The 24,760-nt window shown below is 38.8% G+C and overlaps 1 protein-coding gene across 1 annotated transcript in view; it reads left to right on the top strand.

The window, feature by feature from the left end:
* SLC7A5 (solute carrier family 7 member 5) overlaps positions 1-24,760 on the top strand; it is a 112,685-nt gene that overhangs the window by 63,001 nt on the left and 24,924 nt on the right. The window contains exons 3-4 of the mRNA XM_053701212.1: positions 1,550-1,655; positions 3,907-3,951. Coding sequence (XP_053557187.1) covers positions 1,550-1,655; positions 3,907-3,951 — 151 coding nt within the window. The remainder of the gene's footprint in view (positions 1-1,549; positions 1,656-3,906; positions 3,952-24,760) is intronic.

Genomic DNA, 24,760 nt, shown 5'->3' with positions numbered 1-24,760 from the left:
CACCCAGCTTATATTAAAGGTGTTTAGAGTTCCTCCATAGTCCTTAAACGCATGTCCTCAGTGTTCTTAGAAAGTAAAAGAAAACAACAAAAAGAAGACAAAAAAAAAGAAAAGAGAATAAGGATGCTGTTTAACCGATACCAGAAATCACCTTGACACGGTGCACTTTAGTCTTTAGGGAAGACGGGGCACATCTGCTTGTCGGGGAGGAATAGCAAGCAGAAACCACAGTTCATCACTGCCAGTGCTCTCTCATCACACTCTAGAAAGTGTCCGAAGTCTGCTTGCTCTTTTAGGACTGTGGTTCTCCAGGTCATTGCATGCTGAACATTGTTGAGGTAGCTGTGGGCCCGCCAGGAATAGGGCACAGTATCCGGCATTCCACTCTCTGTTAATTGCGTGCTCGATGCTTTACATCTGCTTTATCCAGGGAAGCCTTTTGTAAACAGAGCGATGTAGTAAGTTGCTGTGTTTTTTTACCAGTCTCCGCTTTAACTGCCTTATGAATCTGCGTGCCCACAGATTTAATAGAAGTGCTCAGATTCTCTGGCTGTATGACGCTGCTTTGTTTACTAGCGAGTAGTTCCACCATTTCGTTAGTCTTTGTGAACTCCCGCTCTGTGGGCTTGGTTCCCGCTGTCCTCTCAGGCTGATCTGGGCAATATAGTATTTGATGCTGTAAGTCAGCCAGCATAGCCTTGATTTGAAAATAGAGTTCCTCCTCCATTTGTTGGAGTTGAAGATTTATACAACGTTTAAGTGAGATGCAGTTCTTTGCGTGTTTAATGTACCCGAGTTACCGGGGAGGAGCACCTTGATTCTGTAAAGGTTCACCGCCCGAGGCCCCAAGAGTCCGTTCAGGGCTCGTAGAAGGGATATGGCTTGTTCTGAGACCTTCTGCTTATGTCTCAAGGAAAAGTATAATTGTCCCTGCTGAATAACTGAGAAGTTAGCATAAATATTTTAGCAAAAGCTTTTAATTCAGTCATATTGAGCAGGAGCCTCTGAAAATGCGACTGAGCGCTATTACTGCCCAGGCACCCCCCCAAAATTGCAGGCTTTCTAATTCCCCTGAGTGTTTATAAAGTAGTGGGCACCTCCATGTTGAAACCTAGGTTTCCCTAATCTAATCTCCTTTACTGAGGAAAATTAGGAACAGATAATGTATGCAAATAATGGCTTTGTGGGGTATATCAATGGTAAAATAGTTACTTTAACATTGGTATATGCACACTTAATATTTGTCTCCAATTGCACTCAGCAGAAAATACAAGATAAGGAAAACCTAGCTTTCAACATGGATGCACCAATTGCTTTATATAAATTAGAGTACTTTATATAAACTAAATTGTTACACATATTTCTTTAATATTTAAACAACTAATATTTTTTTTTTAAATACATCTGCGTATCATTCACATGCTAATTATTACATTGAATACATAGTTATATCTAGCATTGTTTACCATGTAACGTCCTTGTTAATGTACTGTGCACCATAAAAGTTTTTAGCCTGCTGCTCCTAAATTATTTTTTTTCTTCAATACAGGTGATATTGCCAACCTCAGCCCAGAACATGCCTTTGAAGGTACTAGCACTGATGTTGGCCAGTGGGTCTTGGCATTATACAGTGGGCTTTTTGCCTATGGAGGATGGTAAGAGAACACAAAACTGAAATCTATATCACAGCCTGCTAATTCATAGAAATAGTTAAAAGCATTTTAGTAATGCAGTAAAATATTTAAAAGAAGGCTCATGCCATGTAAGTGAACTTATAAAATGAATTAGGAATTAAAATCTGTGTATTTATTAACTATAATGTGCTGTAATAAGGAAGGATAAATCCAAAAACATTGTCTTAGAAATCCATGAGCTGATCCTTAGATTGTGTTATATACTTGGATGGAAATAGATACAGATGGGGTTAAAAAAAATAGCTTACTGAAGTGGTTTAGAACTGTAACAGGCTCTATTGTGTATCTGCAGTGGTAGCAGTAAAGGGACATAATACACCTTGTAATTACAAGGCTTTTATTTAGTCAATAAATCAAAATACCATTGATGAGCTACATTACGAGTGAAGTGCTATTTAGTGCTCACACTCTAGCGTAAACTTCATTAGACGGAGGATTTTTGCGCGTGTCGAGTAGCGCACATATTAAAAGTTGAAAGTAAAAAGTTTGTGTGCAAGCGAAATCCGACACCTGCTAACCAAATATCGCAACCATGTTAACTTCTCCCCATAGAAGTAAATGGAAAGCGCAGAACAAAAAACCTAACACCTATCGCTTGAGCGCTAACCTGAAAGGAGTTATGAATCGTTTACATTACAATGTTCTTCACGTACAGAACAATGTACTTTTTATTGTAAATACATATTTCTATATTTACCTATACCTATATATCTATTCTTATAGATAACGTATTGTCCTGCGTATAGGCCGTACTTTTTCCCCCTAATTAAAATCTTTAAATTACGGGTGCGGCCTATAATCGGGACGTTATCGACGTTGTCCATAGACATTCAATATTATCGATGGCTGTTACATTCGATAATGCTATTTAAAATATGCTATTTGGTGTTTTTTTTACACATTCGGCTGCAATTGGAATATCACTTTAAGATTTTATCTTTGTTTGTATACACTCATGTGTTGTTAATTGAAGCTATGGGAAGAACATAGGAATATAAAATATGTGTAACATGCATCAGGGTTCGCGATTTAGGTGTAATGTGGTACATGAAGAATTGCTAACTCCAATGCAAGTCATTGAAATATTAAATATAAAATATTAATAAAAATTATTATACATACTGTAAAAAATATAGATATATTCTATGGATTATTTAGCATTTTTATAGTATGTATCATTTTTTATTACTATGTTATATTATATATTTCTATAATGCAAATTGAAACACCTTGTAATTACAAGACATATCTGTTGTGTTGCTATAGTATAACATATCAGCCAGTGGCGGTTCTATAGGGGTGCTATAGGGTGCATGTACAAACACACATGTAGCACCCCCGTTGAGCTGCAAAGGGTTCAGTATATTATATGCGCTGTGTAACATCTTTGTTAGCCCTATAAATATTAAGTTTCAGAATTAAAGTTTCATGATTCTGATAATGCATTTAATAAAAAAAAAAGTTTCAAATATACTTTCATTATAAAAACGTGCACATTCTTTTTATGTGCACAGTCTCCAGCTACTACTTAGCATGTGCAAAAGTGTACAGTATATATGTACATGCATTTTGTAATTGGCTGATGACTGTCACATGATACATGGGGGAGGTAAATTTGGATTAAGTTTGAAATTTGCCAGAAAATATTCTACTTCTCATTTCAATTTCAAAGTAAGTGCTTTTTCATTTTTTTTAAATTAATGTTATTATTATTATTGTGTATTTGTCAATTATTTAATTCTACTGCATTTAGTGGTCCAATCAAATTAACATCCCTTTTTACTATAATTATTTTTCAATAGTCAAACTCCACCCACCATTTGCCTTATTTGGAGAAGCCAATGTGGGCTTTAGTCTGCAGACAACAAGGCTAGCTACTGTTGTAAAGTTAGTATAAAGTGCTTAGTTTTCCAGTTTTTATCAGTTAAAGCCAATTAAGGACAGATATGTCGCATGGTTACAGCCTTAAGAAGTCACCAGAATGCATTTTAAGGTTCAAGAATTAAAAAATGCTCATATTCAGAGCTAAATTTACACGAAAAGGTGGCAAAATAAATAATGAAACTATATTGCAGTGATGTTTCATGATGCATAACTAAACATATTATATATAAATCTCACAGAGATAGATTACTGTCCTCTTAAGCCATGTTTGCCATTCATAAGTTATTTTTACATTAACAACATTTTCCTTTTCACTATCTCATTTAAGGAACTACTTGAATTTTGTCACAGAAGAGATGATAGAACCTTACAAGTAAGTTAAACAATATTATCTATTTTTTCTTTACCTTTAGTTAGGGCTAAACATGGCAAAGCATTACATTAGAATTGTCATTTATTTCTAACACCTTTTCATACTGATATTACCATGCTTTAATGCCTATTAAAATGTATTTAGTTACACTTGTAAGGTAGTTGTTACCATTGGTTTTCATCAGTTAGGTCTATGATGCCACTGCTACAGTTTAACCCATTACTTCTATAACCTGGGAACCCCAATGTTCCAAACTTTGTTCAAGAAGTATTTAGAGGGACATTCTGGTCAAAATTTAAATGAACATAGATGAGTTACATCTTTGAATAGAAACATATTTGCAATACACCTGCATTAGCAAAAATGCTTCTAGTAAAATGTATTAATGTTTTAGTGCTAACATTTTCTCTGCACGTTCATGTGAAGCATAGATAGATATTCTCAGTGAACCAACCTTTTAAAATACTGCAGCTGCTCAGAGCGCCAGTGGGGCTTGTTTAATGACAGCAATCAACAACTTTAGTCATTACCAGATGGTACAAGCTGAGCAAGTGATGTGTTGCATACTTATATACATTTTTGAAACAGCTATAGCTTTTATTATTTTTGCTAATACATTTATATTAGAAAAATGCTTCTATTCAAAACTGAAATGCATCCATGTGGATTCCAGTTTGGCCTGGGATGTCCCTTTAATGAATAAAGAACATCTTCAGCAAAAGACGAGGACTCTAATCATATAAACATTCAGAATATATTAGGAGTTTTAATGTATAAAATTCAGTTTCACTGGATAATATTCAGTAAAGTCAAAATTAACCCCTTAACGACCCAGGACATGCAGGGTACGTCCTCAAAAAAAAGGCAGTTAACGCCTGAGGACGTACCCTGCACGTCCTCGGTGTGGAAAGCAGCTGGAAGCGAAACCCGCTCGCTTCCAGCTGCTTTCCGGTTATTGCAGTGATGCCTCGATATGGAGGCATCCTGCAATAACCTTTTTAAGCCTTCCGGTGCAGAGAGAGCCACTCTGTGGCCCTCTCTGCACCGGAGATCGGTGGCTCACTGCGTTGGTGGGTGGGAGCCGGACCAGGAGGCGGGTGGCGGCCATCGATGGCCCTGCTGATGTGGAGGGTGGGCGGGGATGGCCGGGTGCGCGCACGGGAGGGCGGGGGCGGGCGCGTGCACGGGGAGGGAGCGGGTGGGAACCGCTACGCTACAGAAAATCCAAATAAAAAATGTTAACAAATGTAAAAAAATGGCTAAAAAGTTTAAAAAAAAAACGATCAGCAAGGTGGTGGGGGTTTGTCTGTGTGGGGGGGAAGCTACACTACAGAAAAAAACCAAAGAAACAAAAAAAAGCACTTTTTTTTTGCAAACTGGGTACTGGCAGACAGCTGCCAGTACCCAAGATGGCCCCCAATGAGGCAGAGGGGAGGGTTAGAGAGCGGTTTTGGGGGGGATCAGGGAGGTTGGGGGCTAAGGGGGGATCCTACACCGTAGCATATGTAAATATGCTAATAAAAAAAATTTTTTTTTTAAAAACCCTTTTATTTTAGTACTGGCAGACTTTCTGCCAGTACTTAAGATGGCGGGGACAATTGTGGGGTGGGGGAGGGAAGGGAGCTGTTTGGGAGGGATCAGGGGGTGGGATGTGTCAGGTGGGAGGCTGATCTCTACACTAAAGCTAAAATTAACCCTGCAAGCTCCCTACAAACTCCCTAATTAACCCCTTCACTGCTAGCCATAATACACGTGTGAGGCGCAGCAGGATTTAGCGGCCTTCTAATTACCAGACGCCAACGCCAAAGTCATATATGTCTGCTATTTCTGAACAAAGGGGATCCCAGACAAGTATTTACAACCATTTGTGCCATAATTGCACAAGCTGTTTGTAAATTATTTCAGTGAGAAACCTAAAATTGTGAAAAATTTTACTTTTTTTTTTCAATTTGATCGCATTTGGCGGTGAAATGGTGGCATGAAATATACCAAAATGTGCCTAGATCAATACTTGGGGTTGTCTACTACACTACACTAAAGCTAAAATTAACCCTACAAGCTCCCTAAAAGCTCCCTAATTAACCCCTTAACTGCTGGGCATAATACACTTGTGGTGCGCAGTGGCATTTAGCGGCCTTCTAATTACCAAAAAGCAATGCCAAAGCCATATATGTCTGCTATTTCTGAACAAAGGGGATCCCAGAGAAGAATTTACAACCATTTATGCCATAATTGCACAAGTTGTTTGTAAATAATTTCAGTGAGAAACCGAAAGTTTGTGAAAAAATTTGTGAAAAAGTGAACGATTTTTTGTATTTGATCGCATTTGGCGGTGAAATGGTGGTATGAAATATACCAAAATTGGCCTAGATCAATACTTTGGGATGTCTACTAAAAAAAAATATATACATGTCAAGGGATATTCAGGGATTCCTGAAAGATATTAGTGTTCTAATGTAACTAGCGCTAATTTTGGAAAAAAGTGGTTTGGAAATAGCAAAGTGCTATTTGTATTTATGGCCCTATAACTTGCAAAAAAAGCATAGAACATGTAAACATTTGGTATTTCTAAACTCAGGACAAAATTTAGAAACTATTTAGCATGGGTGTTTTTTGGTGGTTTTAGATATGTAACAGATTTTGGGGGTCAAAGTTAGAAAAAGTGTGTTTTTTTTCCATTTTTCCTCATATTTTATAATTTTTTTTATAGTAAATTATAAGATATGATGAAAATAATGGTATCTTTAGAAAGTCCATTTAGTGGCGAGAAAAACGGTATATAATATGTGTGGGTACAGTAAATGAGTAAGAAGAAAATTACAGCTAAACACAAACACCGCAAAAATGTAAAAATAGCCTTGGTCCCAAACGGACAGAAAATGGAAAAGTGCTGTGGTCATTAAGGGGTTAAACTAAAATGAATTGTATAGAGGATGAAAATTTAAACAACTTTCCAATTCTATTATTATTTTTGCATAGTTCACTTTGGTTACAGAGTAATCCTAGCTGTGCTCAGGAGCATGCATGGGGTCTTTATAACAATGTTATACATAGTTGCAAGCACTGCTGCCATACGGCTAGATTTAGAGTTCTGCGGCCAAAGGGGTGCGTTAGCTACGCATGCTTTTTTTCCCCCGCACCTTTTAAATACCGCTGGTATTTAGAGTTCACAGAAGGGCTGCGTTAGGCTCCAAAAAAGGAGCGTATAGCATATTTACCGCAACTGCAACTCTCAATACCAGCGTTGCTTACGGACGCGGCCAGCTTCAAAAACGTGCTTGTGCACGATTCCCTCATAGGAAACAATGGGACAGTTTGAGCTGAAAAAAAACCTTACACCTGCAAAAAAGCAGCGTTCAGCTCCTAACGCAGCCCCATTGTTTCCTATGGGGAAACACTTCCTATGTCTGCACCTAACACCCTAACATGTACCCCGAGTCTAAACACCCCTAACCTTACACTTATTAACCCCTAATCTGCCGCCCCCGCTATCGCTGACCCCTGCATATTATTATTAACCCCTAATCTGCCGCTCCGTACACCGCCGCAACCTACATTATAGCTATGTACCCCTAATCTGCTGCCCCTAACACCGCCGACCCCTATATTATATTTATTAACCCCTAATCTGCCGCCCCCGCTATCGCTGACTCCTGCATTTTATTATTAACCCCTAATCTGCTGCTCCGTACACCGCCGCAACCTACGTTATCCCTATGTACCCCTAATCTGCTACCCCTAACACCGCCGACCCCTATATTATATGTATTAACCCCTAATCTGCCCCCCACAACGTCGCCGCCAGCTACCTACAATAATTAACCCCTAATCTGCCGACCGGATCTCGTCGCTACTCTAATAAATGGATTAACCCCTAAAGCTAAGTCTAACCCTAACACTAACACCCCCCTAAGTTAAATATAATTTAAATCTAACAAAATAAATTAACTCTCATTAAATAAATTATTCCTATTTAAAGCTAAATACTTACCTGTAAAATAAACCCTAATATAGCTACAATATAAATAATAATTATATTGTAGCTATTTTAGGATTAATATTTATTTTACCAGGCAACTTTGTAATTATTTTAACCAGGTACAATAGCTATTAAATAGTTAATAACTATTTAATAGCTACCTAGTTAAAATAATTACAAAATTACCTGTAAAATAAATCCTAACCTAAGTTACAATTAAACCTAACACTACACTATCAATAAATTAATTAAATACAATACCTAGAAATAACTACAATTAAATAAACTAACTAAAGTACAAAAAATAAAAAAGGACTAAGTTACAAAAAAATAAAAAAATATTTACAAACATTAGAAAAATATTACAACAATTTTAAACTAATTACACCTACTCTAAGCCCCCTAATAAAATAACAAAGACCCCCAAAATAAAAAAATGCCCTACCCTATTCTAAATTTAAAAAGTTCAAAGCTCTTTTACCTTACCAGCCCTGAAAAGGGCCATTTGCGGGGCATGCCCCAAATAATTCAGCTCTTTTGCCTGTAAAAAAAAACATACAATACCCCCCACCCCAACATTACAACCCACCACCCACATACCCCTAATCTAACCCAAACCCCCCTTAAATAAACCTAACACTAAGCCCCTGAAGATCTTCCTACCTTATCTTCATCATGCCAGGTTCAAGGATCCGTCCTCCGAAGTCTTGATCCAAGCCTCCGAACTTCCGAAGTCTTCATCCAAGCCCAAGCGGGGGCTGGCGATCCATAATCCGGCTGAAGTCTTCTATTAAGCGGCGGCTGAAGAGGTCCAGAAGAGGCTCCAAAGTCTTCATCCTATCCGGGAAGAAGAGGAGATCCGGACCGGCAACCATCTTGATCCAAGTGGCATCTTCTATCTTCATCCGATGACGAACGGCTCCATCTTGAAGACCTCCATCGCGGATCCATCTTCTTCTTCCGACGTCCAACTGAAGAATGAAGGTTCCTTTAAGGGACGTCATCCAAGATGGCGTCCCTCGAATTCCGATTGGCTGATAGGATTCTATCAGCCAATCGGAATTAAGGTAGGAAAATTCTGATTGGCTGATGGAATCAGCCAATCAGATTCAAGTTCAATCCGATTGGCTGATTGGATCAGCCAATCAGATTGAGCTTGCATTCTATTGGCTGATCGGAACAGCCAATTGAATGCGAGCTCAATCTGATTGGCTGATCCAATCAGCCAATCGGATTGAATTTGAATCTGATTGGCTGATTCCATCAGCCAATCAGAATTTTCCTACCTTAATTCCGATTGGCTGATTGGCTGCCCTTCCTGGGGTTTAGCTGTAGCCCATGTCAGTCTCTTCAGTAGAGCAGTGGTGGCTTTTAAGCAATTGGGAACTTGTGGTGTATAAACCTCACTGTGCCTTCCAAATAGTTTTGCTGCCCTATCCGGAAAGCCTGAGTAAGATTACTCAGTCTCTCTCTTTTTTTTCCACAGGTCCATGTGACGATGCCTCTCAAACCTAGTGAGCTGCCCTGCTGCCAGGCAGATTTACATTAAGGTAAGTGCTGAATTTAATTTTCTAAAAAGGGAAGAACATTTTTGGCACTTTAACAGTTAACTCTGTTGGGACGTTAAATACATTAATCCTATTATAGGTTAATAGGATAATGTGAGGCAGTTTGTGCAGGCACTGTGGACGAGAGGACTCTATTTGATATGGCTCAGTTAGTCTTTATTCTCCGGTGTGTTCCGGTCAGGAGTATAACAACTTAGTAGTGTGTTTTACTTGTGTTTCTCTCGGCGGCTTTACTTTCTCATAATGCCGGCCCGGAAGTGTCAGCTGGGTATGCCTACGATGGGCGGAGCTTTTCTGAAGCGGCAAATTCGATTTTGCATACTTTTTCTTCATCACTTCCTGAGGGCCGGAAGGGTGACGTACTTTCGTTGCGGCTCTGCATTCTCAGAAGTCCAGGAGAACGATCGCCTGATAGCCAGTGGGAGCAGCTCTGGTTTGAGTCCAGATCTTTAACTTCTATTGAATCCGGTAACCAGCTGGAAAGGTAGGCACCTCAGCAGGGCTTGCTGAGGTGTAGAGGCTGTCTGTGTTTCTCTACAGCCGCTGTTCTGCTATTAGAAAATAAAAAGTTACTTTTAAAATTTAAAGGAACAGTAACGTTTTTTGACATAAATTTCAAGTTTAAAAAAAGCATACCAGGGTTTACAATGGCAACCTGCGGTGTGTATTGCTACCGTCATCAGTGTTACGGCATACTGGTTTTATGTGTTGTCTGATTCTATTCAGACAGATACTCCCCTTGAGGAGATCCAGGATAGGAACAAGGCTCTTAAGTTTGCCAATTCCTTTATTACGGATGCTTCCCTACAAGTTATTAAGTTGGGAGCAAAGATTTCTGGTTTTGCAGTACTGGCCCGCAGAGCCTTATGGTTGAAATCATGGTCTGCAGATGTGTCGTCTAAGTCAAAGCTATTGGCGATTCCCTACAAGGGTAAGACCTTGTTTGGGCCAGGCTAGACTGAAATTATTTCAGACATTACGGGAGGTAAGGGTAATTTCCTCCCTCAAGATAAGAGGAATAAGCAGAAGGGACGTCAGAGTAATTTTCGTTCTTTTTCGAAACCTCAAGGGTAAATCTTCCTCTCCCTCGTCCAAGCAGGAGCAGTCCATGCCTTCCTGGAGGCCCAACCAGTCTTGGAACAAGGGGAAGCAATCTAAGAAGCCCGTTAGTGACTCCGGGACCGGATCTTGTGGGGGGCAGACTTTCTTTCTTCGCTCAGGCCTGGGTTCTGGATGTTCCGGATCCCTGAGCAGTGGACATCGTGTCCCAAGGATACAAACTAGAGTTCAAGACCTTTCCTCCCAAGGGCACGTTTCTGCTCTCAAGATTATCTGTAGACCAGATAAAAAGAGAGGCGTTCTTACACTGTGTCCGGGACCTTTCTGACCTGGGAGTGATAGTTCCTGTTCCAATACAGGAGCAAGGTCTGAGATTTTACTCTAATCTGTCCGTGGTTCCCAAAAAAGAGGGAACTTTCAGACCTATTTTAGACCTCAAAAGTCTAAACAAGTTCCTCAAAGTACCTTCCTTCAAGATGGAAACTATTCGTTCCATTCTTTCCTTGGTTCAGGAGGGTCAATTCATGACAACAGTAGATTTAAAGGATGCGTACCTGCATGTTCCCATCCACAGGGATCATCACAAGTTTCTGAGGTTAACATTTCTAGACAAACACTTCCAGTGTGTGGCTCTTTCATTCGGACTTGCCACAGCTCCCAGAATTTTTTAAAAGGTCCTGGGATCTCTGTTGGCGGTTCTCCGTTTGCGGGGTATTGCAGTGGCACCTTATCTGGACAACATTCTGGTTCAGGCGCCATCCTTTCAACAAGCGAACTCCCACACGGAGATCTTGTTATCTTTTCTGCATTCTCACGGATGGAAGGTGAATTCTGAACTATGTCCTCCAAGTACCTCTCTAGACCTCTCCTATGGGAACTGGAATTGACCTCTACGTATTTTGTTTGCATCACGTGAACATTATAAAGTTCATGTGAGTTGAATAAAATATGCAGTATGAGTTCCCCTAGGAGAGGTCCAGAGAGGACTCTGCAGTAATGCTGCCATGCGCTTTATTCTGTGAGTGTATTTTAGTTTGTCCTGTTGTCTTAATTAAATAAGATTTACCTTAAATCTGTGTATAGGTGCTTTCTTATTTGCGTTTTTAAATGTGCATTGAGCATAGCACACAGGATCTGACATTCTTCCTAAACAATATGTAATCCCACAGACAAATCTCGTGGCACATATAACCTAGGGACCTTCCTTAACCTTTTCGTCTGTAAAGTTTGCATTTTTTTATTCCCTGTAATCTTGTTTCTTACGCTTTCTTGCATGCATTGTCTCAGTTGGCGAGATGGTCATGTGATATGTCATTTTTGCTACTTCTCTATGTAGAAGGCTGAAAAATATTCTATATTTAGCTCAATAATTTTTCAAATAGATTTCTTTTTTAACTTTTCTATTTTAACAGCTGTCACCTCATGAAAACTAATTTTATCTGTTTCATTCATAATATCTATTCGTACAGCTTTGATGTTAAAGTTTGTGCATGGTCAGTTCGTCACATGGTTTATTAAAAAGTTTAAATATTGCTCAAGGCACACTTTCACACTATGAAATGTCAAACAAAAATATTTTAAATAAAACATTATGTTTGCAAATGTATTACAGTGGTTTTTTGTTGTGTTTTTTTAAATATATTCTCTTTGTGTTGAAAAAAATCCAACTTTTTATGTGCGAGTTGTTGAGTTTAATTGTTATCAGGCAATGAAAAGTAGAGTATTGGGAATCGGTTGTACACAATATTTAATTTCTGGTTAGTATTACATTAAATGTAAACAGCTTTTCCTTAACTTTTTTATGGAAAATATATTTTTAAAATGTTAAACACAATGTCCCTTTAAACACTATCATTAAAATGCTTATTTATGATTGTGAGGTGCCGTATGGACTTGTTAAACAAGTTAATTATAAAACTACATAAAATGATGTGACATTTTTAATTGCACATATCATGAACTGGAATTATTGGTCAAGCAATAAAATATTGCTTTCATACACATTACATCATTTCATCATTAACATTATCAATTAACTAACAATATTTTCAATTAACTGTCTTGGCTACATATATTTCTCCAACATAGGTGTGTCCGGTCCACGGCGTCATCCTTACTTGTGGGATATTCTCCTCCCCAACAGGAAATGGCAAAGAGCCCAGCAAAGCTGGTCATATGATCCCACCTAGGCTCCGCCTACCCCAGTCATTCTCTTTGCCGTTGCACAGGCAACATCTCCACGGAGATGGCTAAGAGTTTTATGGTGTTTAAATGTAGTTTTTATTCTTCAATCAAGTGTTTGTTATTTTAAAATAGTGCTGGTATGTACTATTTACTCTGAAACAGAAAAGAGAAGAAGATTTCTGTTTGTGAGAGGAAGATGATTTTAGCAAACGTTACTAAAATCGATTGCTGTTTCCACACAGGACTGTTGAGATGAAGTAACTTCAGTTGGGGGAAGCAGTTGGCAGACTTTTCTGCCTGAGGTATGATGGCCACATTTCTAACACGACTTGGTAATGCTGGAAGGCTGTCATTTTCCCTATGAGGACCGGTAAGCCATTTTCTTAGATTAAGTATAAGAATAAAGGCTTAAAAAAGGGCTTAAAAAACTGGTAGACATTTTTCTGGGCTAAAACGATTACTTGCTAAGCATATTTGACAGATTATAGCGCTTTTTAGTTATTATAATCTTGGGGATTGTTGTTAAAAAACGGCAGGCACTGTATGGACACCTTTTTCAGATGGGGGCCTTCTCTAGTCATAGGCAGAGCCTCATTTTCGCGCCACTAATGCGCAGTTGTTTTTGGAAGGCAAGGCATGCAGATGCATGTGTGAGGAGCTAAGATCCACTGAAAAAGCTTATAGAAGGCGTCATTTGGTATCGTATTCCCCTCTGGGCTTGGTTGGGTCTCAGCAAAGCAGATTCCTGGGACTGTATAGGGGTTAAATGTAAAAACGGCTCCGGTTCCGTTATTTTAAGGGTTAAAGCTTTCAAATGTGGTGTGCAATACTTTTAAGGCTTTAAGACACTGTGGTGAAATTTTGGTGAATTTTGAACAATTGCTTCATACTTTTTCGCATATTCAGTAATAAAGTGTGTTCTGTTTAAAATTTAAAGTGACAGTAACGGTTTTATTTTAAAACGTTTTTTGTGCTTTGTTGACAAGTTTAAGCCTGTTTAACATGTCTGAAACATCAGATAAACGATGTTCTATATGTATGAAAGCCAATGTGTCTCCCCATTTAAATATATGTGATAATTGTGACATGGTGTCCAAACAAAGTAGGGACAATGATGCCACAGATAATAATAGTGCCCAAGATGATTCTTCAGATGAGGGGAGTAAGCATGGTACTGCATCACCCCCTTCTGTGTCTACACCAGTTTTGCCCACACAAGAGGCCCCTAGTACATCTAGTGCGCCAATACTTATTACTATGCAAATATTTTATCTAAAATGCCTACTTATCAAAGAAAGCGCGATTGCTCTGTTTTAAACACTGAAGAGCAAGAGGACGCTGATGATAACGCCTCTGACATACCCTCACACCAATCTGAAGGGGCAAGGAGGGAGGTTTTGTCTGAGGGAGAAATTTCAGATTCAGGGAAAATTTCTCAACAAGCTGAACCTGATGTTGTAACATTTAAATTTAAATTAGAACATCTCCGCGCACTGCTTAAGGAGGTATTATCTACTCTGGATGATTGTGTCAATTTGGTCATTCCAGAGAAATTATGTAAGATGGATAAGTTCCTAGAGGTTCCGGTGCCCCCCGATGTTTTTCCTATACCCAAGCGGGTGGCGGATATAGTAAACAAGGAATGGGAAAGGCCCGGCATACCTTTTGTGCCTCCCCCTATATTTAAGAAATTATTTCCTATAGTCGACCCCAGAAAGGACTTATGGCAGACAGTCCCTAAGGTCGAGGGGGCGGTCTCTACTCTAAACAAACGCACTACCATTCCCATAGAAGATAGTTGTGCTTTTAAAGATCCTATGGATAAAAAATTAGAGGGTTTGCTTAAAAAAATGTTTGTTCAGCAAGGTTACCTTCTTCAACCAATTTCATGCATTGTTCCTGTCACTACGGCAGCGTGTTTCTGGTTCGAAGAACTAGAAAAGTCGCTCGATAAAGAATCTTCGTATGAGGAGATTATGGACAGAGTTCATGCACTTAAACTGGCTAACTCTTTTATTCTAGATGCCGCTTTGCAATTAGCGAGATTAGCGGCGAAAAATTCAGGGTTTGCTATCGTGGTGCGCAGAGCGCTCTGGCTGAAGTCTTGGTCAGCGGATGTGTCTTCCAAGACAAAATTACTTAACATCCCTTTCAAGGGCAAAACACTGTTTGGGCCTGATTTGAAAGAGATTATTTCAGACATCACCGGAGGAAAGGGCCACGCCCTTCCTCAGGATAGGTCTTTTAAGGCTAGAAATAAGCCTAATTTTCGTCCCTTTCGCAGAAACGGACCAGCCTCTACTTCTACATCCTCTAAGCAAGAGGGTAATACTTCTCAACCCAAACCAGCCTGGAGACCGATGCAAGGCTGGAACAAGGGTAAGCAGGCCAAGAAGCCTGCCACTGCTACCAAAACAGCATGAAGGGATGGCCCCCGATCCGGGACCGGATCTGGTGGGGGGCAGACTTTCTCTCTTTGCTCAGGCCTGGGCAAGAGATGTTCAGGATCCTTGGGCACTAGAAATAGTTTCTCAAGGTTATCTCCTGGAATTCAAGGAACTACCCCCAAGGGGAAGGTTCCACAGGTCTCAATTATCTTCAAACCAAATAAAAAGACAGGCATTCTTACATTGTGTAGAAGACCTGTTAAGGATGGGAGTAATTCATCCAGTTCCAATAAGAGAACAAGGGATGGGGTTTTACTCCAACCTGTTCATAGTTCCCAAAAAAGAGGGAACGTTCAGACCAATTCTAGATCTCAAGATCCTAAACAAATTTCTCAGGGTTCCATCGTTCAAAATGGAAACCATTCGAACGATCCTTCCTACCATCCAGGAAGGTCAATTCATGACCACGGTGGATTTAAAGGATGCGTACCTCCATATTCCTATCCACAAGGAACATCATCAGTTCCTAAGGTTCGCTTTTATGGACAAGCATTTCCAGTTTGTGGCACTTCCATTCGGGTTAGCCACTGCTCCGAGAATTTTCACAAAGGTACTAGGGTCCCTTCTGGCGGTTCTAAGACCAAGGGGCATTGCAGTAGTACCGTACTTGGACGACATCCTGATTCAAGCGTCGTCTCTGTCAAAGGCAAAGGCTCATACGGACATCGTCCTAGCCTTTCTCAGATCTCACGGATGGAAAATAAACATAGAAAAAAGTTCTCTTTCCCCGTCAACAAGAGTTCCCTTCTTGGGAACAATAATAGACTCCTTAGAAATGAGAATTTTTCTGACAGAGGTCAGAAAATCAAAACTTCTAAGCTCTTGTCAAGTTCTTCATTCTGTTCTTCGTCCTTCCATAGCACAGTGCATGGAAGTAATAGGATTGATGGTTGCAGCAATGGACATAGTTCATTTTGCACGAATTCATCTAAGACCATTACAACTGTGCATGCTCAGACAGTGGAATGGGGATTATACAGACTTGTCTCCGACGATTCAAGTAGATCAAAGGACCAGAGATTCACTCCGTTGGTGGCTAATCCTGGACAATCTGTCACAGGGAATGAGCTTCCGCAGACCAGAGTGGGTCATTGTCACGACCGACGCCAGTCTGGTGGGCTGGGGCGCGGTCTGGGAACCCCTGAAAGCTCAGGGTCTATGGTCTCGGGAAGAATCTCTTCTCCCGATAAACATTCTGGAACTGAGAGCGATATTCAATGCTCTCAAAGCTTGGCCTCATCTAGCAAAGGCCAAATTCATAAGGTTTCAATCAGACAACATGACGACAGTTGCTTATATCAACCATCAGGGGGGAACAAGGAGTTCCCTGGCGATGGAGGAAGTGACCAAGATAATTCAATGGGCGGAGGATCACTCCTGCCACTTGTCTGCAATCCACATCCCAGGAGTGGAAAATTGGGAAGCGGATTTTCTGAGTCGTCAGACATTCCATCCGGGGGAGTGGGAACTCCACCCTGAAATCTTTGCCCAAATAACTCAATTATGGGGCATTCCAGACATGGATCTGATGGCGTCTCGCCAGAATTTCAAGGTTCCTTGTTACGGGTCCAGATCCAGGGATCCCAAGGCGACTCTAGTAGATGCACTAGTAGCACCTTGGACCTTCAACCTAGCTTATGTTTTCCCACCGTTTCCTCTCATTCCCAGGCTGGTAGCCAGGATCAACCAGGAGAGGGCTTCGGTGATCTTGATAGCTCCTGCGTGGCCACGCAGGACTTGGTATGCAGACCTGGTGAATATGTCATCGGCTCCACCATGGAAGCTACCTTTGAGACAGGACCTTCTTGTTCAAGGTCCATTCGAACATCCGAATCTGGTTTCTCTCCAACTGACTGCTTGGAGATTGAACGCTTGATTTTATCAAAGCGTGGGTTTTCAGATTCTGTAATAGATACTCTTATTCAGGCTAGAAAGCCTGTAACTAGAAAGATTTACCATAAGATATGGAAAAAAATATATCTATTGGTGTGAATCTAAAGGATTCCCATGGAACAAGATAAAAATTCCTAGGATTTTATCCTTTCTACAAGAGGGTTTGGAGAAGGGATTATCTGCAAGTTCTCTGAAGGGACAGATTTCTGGGTTATCTGTTTTACTTCACAAAAGGCTGGCAGCTGTGCCAGACGTTCAGGCGTTTGTTCAGGCTCTGGTTAGAATCAAGCCTGTTTACAGACCTTTGACTCCTCCCTGGAGTCTCAATCTAGTTCTTTCAGTTCTTCAAGGGGTTCCGTTTGAACCCTTACATTCCGTAGATATTAAGTTATTATCTTGGAAAGTTTTGTTTTTGGTTGCAATTTCTTCTGCTAGAAGAGTTTCAGAGTTATCTGCTCTGCAGTGTTCTCCGCCCTATCTGGTGTTCCATGCAGATAAGGTGGTTTTGCGTACTAAGCCTGGTTTTCTTCCGAAAGTTGTTTCCAACAAGAATATTAACCAGGAGATAGTTGTACCTTCTTTGTGCCCGAATCCAGTTTCAAAGAAGGAACGTTTGTTACACAATTTGGACGTAGTCCGTGCTCTAAAATTCTATTTAGAGGCCACTAAAGATTTCAGACAAACTTCTTCTTTGTTTGTTGTTTATTCTGGTAAAAGGAGAGGTCAAAAAGCGACTTCTACCTCTCTTTCCTTTTGGCTTAAAAGCATTATCCGTTTGGCTTATGAGACTGCCGGACGGCAGCCTCCTGAAAGAATCACAGCTCACTCCACTAGGGCTGTGGCTTCCACATGGGCCTTCAAGAACGAGGCTTCTGTTGACCAGATATGTAAGGCAGCGACTTGGTCTTCACTGCACACTTTTGCTAAATTTTACAAATTTGATACTTTTGCTTCTTCGGAGGCTATTTTTGGGAGAAAGGTTTTGCAAGCCGTGGTGCCTTCCATTTAGGTGACCTGATTTGCTCCCTCCCTTCATCCGTGTCCTAAAGCTTTGGTATTGGTTCCCACAAGTAAGGATGATGCCGTGGACCGGACACACCTATGTTGGAGAAAACAGAATTTATGCTTACCTGATAAATTACTTTCTCCAACGGTGTGTCCGGTCCACGGCCCGCCCTGGTTTTTTTAATCAGGTCTGATGAATTATTTTCTCTATCTACAGTCACCACGGTATCATATGGTTTCTCCTATGCCTATTTCCTCCTGTACGTCGGTCGAATGACTGGGGTAGGCGGAGCCTAGGAGGGATCATATGACCAGCTTTGCTGGGCTCTTTGCCATTTCCTGTTGGGGAGGAGAATATCCCACAAGTAAGGATGACGCCGTGGACCGGACACACCGTTGGAGAAAGTAATTTATCAGGTAAGCATAAATTCTGTTTTTGCTTTTGTGAAGGTGTTTGAAAATCACCAATTTCTTACGGACTTGTGTGTGTATAGCCAGCTTCCCTTTGTTATTATATACATATAACTAGAAGGCGGTTTTACCAGTTCAAAAACTAGATACTTAAATATCTGTATTGAAACAATTATATTAGAATATCAGATGTGTACACAGAATGATAAATGTCTTTGAATCCTGAAAAAATAGCAACCAAGGAACTCAAATTAATTGACATGTGGCTTTGCGCACACAAAGAGCAGTAATAAAACACACAGTTGTAGTAACGTGCCGGTTGTTACTCCCATTATACAATCAGAGTAACAGGCTTTTTAATCTGCAAATTTTCTTATTTTCAGATCATTTATTTTCTGGCAAACAAAATCTGTCTAATATTAAAAAAACATCTAACACAAAATAAAGGATATAAAAAAAAACTTCAATAACCACTTATGTGAAACAGCTTTTATGCTATACTCATTTTCTGAGGTTCATGGGGCAGTTAGGTACAAGAAATTGATATTTCAATTGATTACTAAGGACCTTTTATTTGTTTGCAACATTCCACAAAGATTTCTAGCTTGTACACCAATGGTTTCACCCTCAGTAACCTGCATATTACACCCTGTAATTACGTAGGCGGGCCAGCTTATGCAGAACAGTGATTTCTTTCTTTAAACAATCTGACATTGATCCATATTTAAAAAAAGTCGGAAAATATCAAAGCGCCAGCGAACCGGCTGGGTTCAGAATGTAAAGCCAATTCCCTCACAATATGGGTTAAGACAAATAATTTATTACAAATTAAAAACAATTTCACAAAACATAAATTCTTTACAATACTTCTGAGATAGCTTTGATGATATAAAACATTCGATTCTAAACTTAATGTTAAGTAATAGACAGAGTGGATTGATTACGAGTCCACACAGTGTTTTCCAATGGGTTAAAATACAAGTACAAATAAAAAACCTCAATATCTGAACCATTCAGTTTTACTTATTCTGAGATGGCTATGAGGATTTAGGCATTCGTGTCTAAACTCTATGCATATGCGATAAACAGAGTGGATTAATTACAAATCCATACATTATTTTACAATTATAAAAATAACACAAATGTAAAAACCTGAAATATTCAATTATACTTCTTAGGAAATCCTTTGATCGATAAATTAAAAACTTGCAAAAATGCTGAATATAAAAATATTAATAAAACATTCTGGAAACAGACCTTAAGTAGTGTTACTAGCTTTATCAATTCTACCGGATAGGTTTATATCACAAAGAATATAGAGGTACAGGCTGATCTTGTAGTAGCGCTACCCACTGTAATTGTCAGATCGATCTGCGATAATGTTATTATTCAGAGTTATGACAGGATGTTAAGGATATGTATCACTGTTAGCTTCTAAATGTGTCTGTATAATGTTGGTTAGACATTTATACCGGGTCCCTTGGATTGTAGGTGACCAGAGTGGAGCCGATCAGCTGTTCCTGTAAAGGATCAGTGACCGTTTCCGCTAGCAGAAAAAATATATAGGATGCGTGTTCTGTTTCAGGTGATTTTGTGACAGGTTAATGTGAATTTTCAAATATACATAGAAACCTTATAACACAATGAAAACAATAAAAAACTTCAAAATATGCAGTACAGATTCCAAAAAAGTGTAAATAACAAATCGGTGTTTCCGTGATGGGTGCAGAAATATTCCAATGTGTGTTCAAATTTCAATTATCACTAGTGACCAACATGATTGCAACCGCCAAAAATTGTGTACAATAAAAAATATATAAAATTAAAAAGTCAAAAATCGAAAGAATGTAAAAAAATATAAAAATAAAAATGATAATGTGTAACCAAAAGCAACTTTTGTTGAAAGTCAGAGTTTATGTGTTTCCCAATGTGGGTGATTCCTGTCTTCTATGTGCTTTATCAGTCTATATAGGATATATAGTTGCCTGCAGTGGAGTATGGGCTTCAGCGTCAATAGACTATTTTCAGCTCCAGCGTCACTCAGGTTATTACTTCCTTCTGCCAAAAGAAATAATAATAGTGCAGATTGTTTTTCTAATAGATAAATAATAGGAATGCTACTCACCAGTCGACGCGTTTCGGTCCAACATAGACCTTTTTCAAGACTGGTTTAATGTTAATCTAAGGGTCTTTAAATACCCTTTCCAATATTACCCGTATGTTGATCCCGGAATTGGTTTCCTTATTGATTCCGGGTCATACGGTTTACACTGTTAATTTAATTTTTCCGATCTTATCTGCTTGTGTTATAATGCCATAGTTTTCAGATTTTATTAGCACTTTATGCAATTCTATTATTCTTATGGCTTTAAGTGTATTAGTCCGATATTTCCCTGATCTTATTGGTTAACACTTAGCTCCCTTCTGATTCGCTCAAACTTTAGAGGTGTGTAGGAGATGTTGAACCTTATTGGTTCATTGTTCTGTATGCGAAGGTAGATGCGTTATGTTTAGCCGATAGTCCCCTAATCTTATTGGTTAGTGCTTTGCTCCTTTCTGATTGGCTCAAACTTTGGAGGTGTGTGAAGTGTCTAGAACCTTATTGGTTCATTATTCTGTACGAGACGTGTGTACATTGTGTTTAGCCTTGTTGGCTCATAATTCTAAAGAAAAATAGTTCTTTAGAATATTTGTAGTTTTGTATGTAGAAGTACTATTTATTTATATTCCTGATTCCATTCTCATTGTAACAACGGCTTTCGATTTAGTCTAGTGTTGCGTTACTGCAATTGCGCATCTTTTGTTCAATATACTCATGTAGTTATATGCTATTCGTGGTGTTATATTGATTTCCACCATTTCAAATGTTACTTTTAATGGGTCGGTTATATGTATTAATTGTGACATCATCAGTTTGATGAACTGTGATGTTAATTATCAGTTTGATGTTTCGTATTTCCTCTATATGATTACTATATATTTCTCCTTTTTTATGTTAGGATCGTTAGTACCTGCCTGCCTAATATGTACTTTGTTATTTGAGGACCGGGGGAGAGGGATATATAGCTTTCTGATTTTCTATGTTACTTGGGGACAAAGGGGAACAGATTTGTAGCTTTCTGGTTACTTTTACACAATCGTAATTCTTAATTTGTATTACCCTTAGTGATTATTTCTATCACTAATTTAGCCTTTATTAATTTTTATTCATTGCTATTCTTGAACTTTGATTTCCATTAAGAACCCATTGCCAGAGTAGATGGCCAAATTCATGGTTATTTTAACCTTCAACAGATTTTAAGTTTATAAATTCAATATTAAAATTTGACATATTTTCCGATTTTTCAGGGGATCCAATTTTCTTCTGTTTTCTAAGGATAATCTAGGGATATTTGGATACACATGTATATCAGTTTAGGGGTCGTTTTAACCTCTTTTTATATTTTATTATTATTGCAGCCTTAGGTCTAGCTCCCATTCACTTTAATATCTCTTAGACATTAGTGGTTCATAAGGTTTAAGTTAGGCCCTAAATGTTTTGTAATTAGTCAGCCTTTTTTATAGGCCATATCTTTCATACAGGTTTATGAGCTCAATTTAGTTTCATACATTATGATATTTATAATTGTGCTCCCAATTGTATAGACTTTTGTATGTAGAGTGAGAGGAGGACTTCTGTGATGGGAGATTCTTCAGAATTATGCTTCTTTTATAAAAAAGGGTGAGAGGAGGACTTCTATGCTCCCAACATTGGGGACATTTAAAAACGATAAGTGGGAAATATAACCATTTTATTTTCTAGTTAGACCAGACTTGTATTTTTGTCCTTTATAATAGATTTTTTCTCTCAAAGGGGAGAATGCTTTTGTTCCAGTCAGGTCTCCACCAAGGGGAGGATGATGTCTTTCCAGTTGGATCTCCAACAGTGGTTGTATAAACATCGTCCGGCTTTATTGGAGTATTATTCCATATTTCTAATTGGGTGGGAGGGGGTTACCATCAACTTCTGTTCTTTTTTTATTTTTATAAATTTCTTTGGGGAGGAGGGAGGTGACATTCAACTATAGTTCTTTTAAGGGCAGTGTGTCTTTTCTTATTTTGCTGAGTGGATTTGGGGAGGGAATGGTATTCTTTCTTCGGTTCTCTTAGAGGATGTGTGTCTTCTGTCTTCAGTTGTTTATTCAGGAGAGGGAATACGTGTGTAGAGAGGAGATGGTGAATCGAAAATGAACACCATCTCCTCTCTACACACGTATTCCCTCTCCTGAATAAACAACTGAAGACAGAAGACACACATCCTCTAAGAGAACCGAAGAAAGAATACCATTCCCTCCCCAAATCCACTCAGCAAAATAAGAAAAGACACACTGCCCTTAAAAGAACTATAGTTGAATGTCACCTCCCTCCTCCCCAAAGAAATTTATAAAAATAAAAAAAGAACAGAAGTTGATGGTAACCCCCTCCCACCCAATTAGAAATATGGAATAATACTCCAATAAAGCCGGACGATGTTTATACAACCACTGTTGGAGATCCAACTGGAAAGACATCATCCTCCCCTTGGTGGAGACCTGACTGGAACAAAAGCATTCTCCCCTTTGAGAGAAAAAATCTATTATAAAGGACAAAAATACAAGTCTGGTCTAACTAGAAAATAAAATGGTTATATTTCCCACTTATCGTTTTTAAATGTCCCCAATGTTGGGAGCATAGAAGTCCTCCTCTCACCCTTTTTTATAAAAGAAGCATAATTCTGAAGAATCTCCCATCACAGAAGTCCTCCTCTCACTCTACATACAAAAGTCTATACAATTGGGAGCACAATTATAAATATCATAATGTATGAAACTAAATTGAGCTCATAAACCTGTATGAAAGATATGGCCTATAAAAAAGGCTGACTAATTACAAAACATTTAGGGCCTAACTTAAACCTTATGAACCACTAATGTCTAAGAGATATTAAAGTGAATGGGAGCTAGACCTAAGGCTGCAATAATAATAAAATATAAAAAGAGGTTAAAACGACCCCTAAACTGATATACATGTGTATCCAAATATCCCTAGATTATCCTTAGAAAACAGAAGAAAATTGGATCCCCTGAAAAATCGGAAAATATGTCAAATTTTAATATTGAATTTATAAACTTAAAATCTGTTGAAGGTTAAAATAACCATGAATTTGGCCATCTACTCTGGCAATGGGTTCTTAATGGAAATCAAAGTTCAAGAATAGCAATGAATAAAAATTAATAAAGGCTAAATTAGTGATAGAAATAATCACTAAGGGTAATACAAATTAAGAATTACGATTGTGTAAAAGTAACCAGAAAGCTACAAATCTGTTCCCCTTTGTCCCCAAGTAACATAGAAAATCAGAAAGCTATATATCCCTCTCCCCCGGTCCTCAAATAACAAAGTACATATTAGGCAGGCAGGTACTAACGATCCTAACATAAAAAAGGAGAAATATATAGTAATCATATAGAGGAAATACGAAACATCAAACTGATAATTAACATCACAGTTCATCAAACTGATGATGTCACAATTAATACATATAACCGACCCATTTAAAGTAACATTTGAAATGGTGGAAATCAATATAACACCACGAATAGCATATAACTACATGAGTATATTGAACAAAAGATGCGCAATTGCAGTAACGCAACACTAGACTAAATCGAAAGCCGTTGTTACAATGAGAATGGAATCAGGAATATAAATAAATAGTACTTCTACATACAAAACTACAAATATTCTAAAGAACTATTTTTCTTTAGAATTATGAGCCAACAAGGCTAAACACAATGTACACACGTCTCGTACAGAATAATGAACCAATAAGGTTCTAGACACTTCACACACCTCCAAAGTTTGAGCCAATCAGAAAGGAGCAAAGCACTAACCAATAAGATTAGGGGACTATCGGCTAAACATAACGCATCTACCTTCGCATACAGAACAATGAACCAATAAGGTTCAACATCTCCTACACACCTCTAAAGTTTGAGCGAATCAGAAGGGAGCTAAGTGTTAACCAATAAGATCAGGGAAATATCGGACTAATACACTTAAAGCCATAAGAATAATAGAATTGCATAAAGTGCTAATAAAATCTGAAAACTATGGCATTATAACACAAGCAGATAAGATCGGAAAAATTAAATTAACAGTGTAAACCGTATGACCCGGAATCAATAAGGAAACCAATTCCGGGATCAACATACGGGTAATATTGGAAAGGGTATTTAAAGACC

This window comes from Bombina bombina, chromosome 1, assembly GCF_027579735.1.
Source record: "Bombina bombina isolate aBomBom1 chromosome 1, aBomBom1.pri, whole genome shotgun sequence".
NCBI classification, from domain to species: Eukaryota; Metazoa; Chordata; class Amphibia; order Anura; family Bombinatoridae; genus Bombina; species Bombina bombina.
This window is presented reverse-complemented; position numbering and strand designations above follow the sequence as displayed.